The sequence below is a fragment of the Malurus melanocephalus genome, unplaced genomic scaffold (assembly GCF_030028575.1).
Source record: "Malurus melanocephalus ecotype Western Australia unplaced genomic scaffold, MMel_1.1 scaffold_1524, whole genome shotgun sequence".
Classification (NCBI taxonomy): Eukaryota; Metazoa; Chordata; class Aves; order Passeriformes; family Maluridae; genus Malurus; species Malurus melanocephalus.
The window spans coordinates 30,601-31,359 of record NW_026624756.1 but is presented as its reverse complement, the minus strand read 5'-3'; the positions used below and the strand labels follow the sequence as shown (position 1 = coordinate 31,359).

General features: G+C 46.9%; 1 protein-coding gene across 1 annotated transcript in view; it reads left to right on the top strand.

Moving 5' to 3' along the window:
- Window positions 1-573: 573 nt before the first annotated feature.
- Window positions 574-759, top strand: part of C1QTNF12 (C1q and TNF related 12) — a gene marked incomplete at its 5' end in the record, with an annotated part of 5,471 nt that continues 5,285 nt past the window's right edge. The window contains one exon of the mRNA XM_057388054.1: window positions 574-678. Coding sequence (XP_057244037.1) covers window positions 574-678 — 105 coding nt within the window. The remainder of the gene's footprint in view (window positions 679-759) is intronic.

The window sequence follows — 759 nt, the reverse complement described above, 5'->3', positions numbered from 1 at the left end:
AAACCCCATTTTTCCCCCCAAACCCCATTTTTTCATCCCCAAACCCCATTTTTCTTGCCCCTTGCCCATTTCTTTGTCCCACACCAGGTTTTTTTTTGTTCCCCTGGTGTCCCCAAACCCCAATTTTTATCCCCAGTCCATTTTTTTTCCCCAAACCCCATTTGTTTTCCCCCAAAACCCCATTTTTTCTCCCCAAACCCCATTTTTTTCATCCCCAAACTCCATTTTTTTATCCCCAGCCCATTTTTTTTGTCTCCAGGCCCGATTTATTTTCTCCCTGGGCTGGGTTTTTTTATCCCCAAACCCCATTTTTGCCCCCCCAAACCCCATTTTCTCTCCCCAAACCCCATTTTTTTTGTCCCACACCCGTTTTTTTTGTCCCCTGGTGTCCCCAAACCCCAATTTTTTATCCCCAGACCAATTTTTTTTATCCCCAAACCCCATTTCTTCATCCCCAAACTCCATTTTTTTTGTCCCATACCAGGTCCTTTTTGTCCCCCAATGTCCCCAAACCATTTTTTTTTATCCCCAAACCATTTTTTCCTGTCCCCAAACCATTTTTCCATCCCCCAGCCCCCCTCTGCCCCCGTCTCCGACCCCCGGCGCACCTGGATCTCCTTCGTTCAGCGCCCGAGCGCCGGCGGCCGCCGCAACTGCCGGAAAAAGGACAAAAAATGGGTGAGAAAAGCAAAATTTCCTTCAAAAAATCATCATTTCTGTGTCTGGAGTCTCAATTCTGCTTTTTTGGGGTGGATTTTT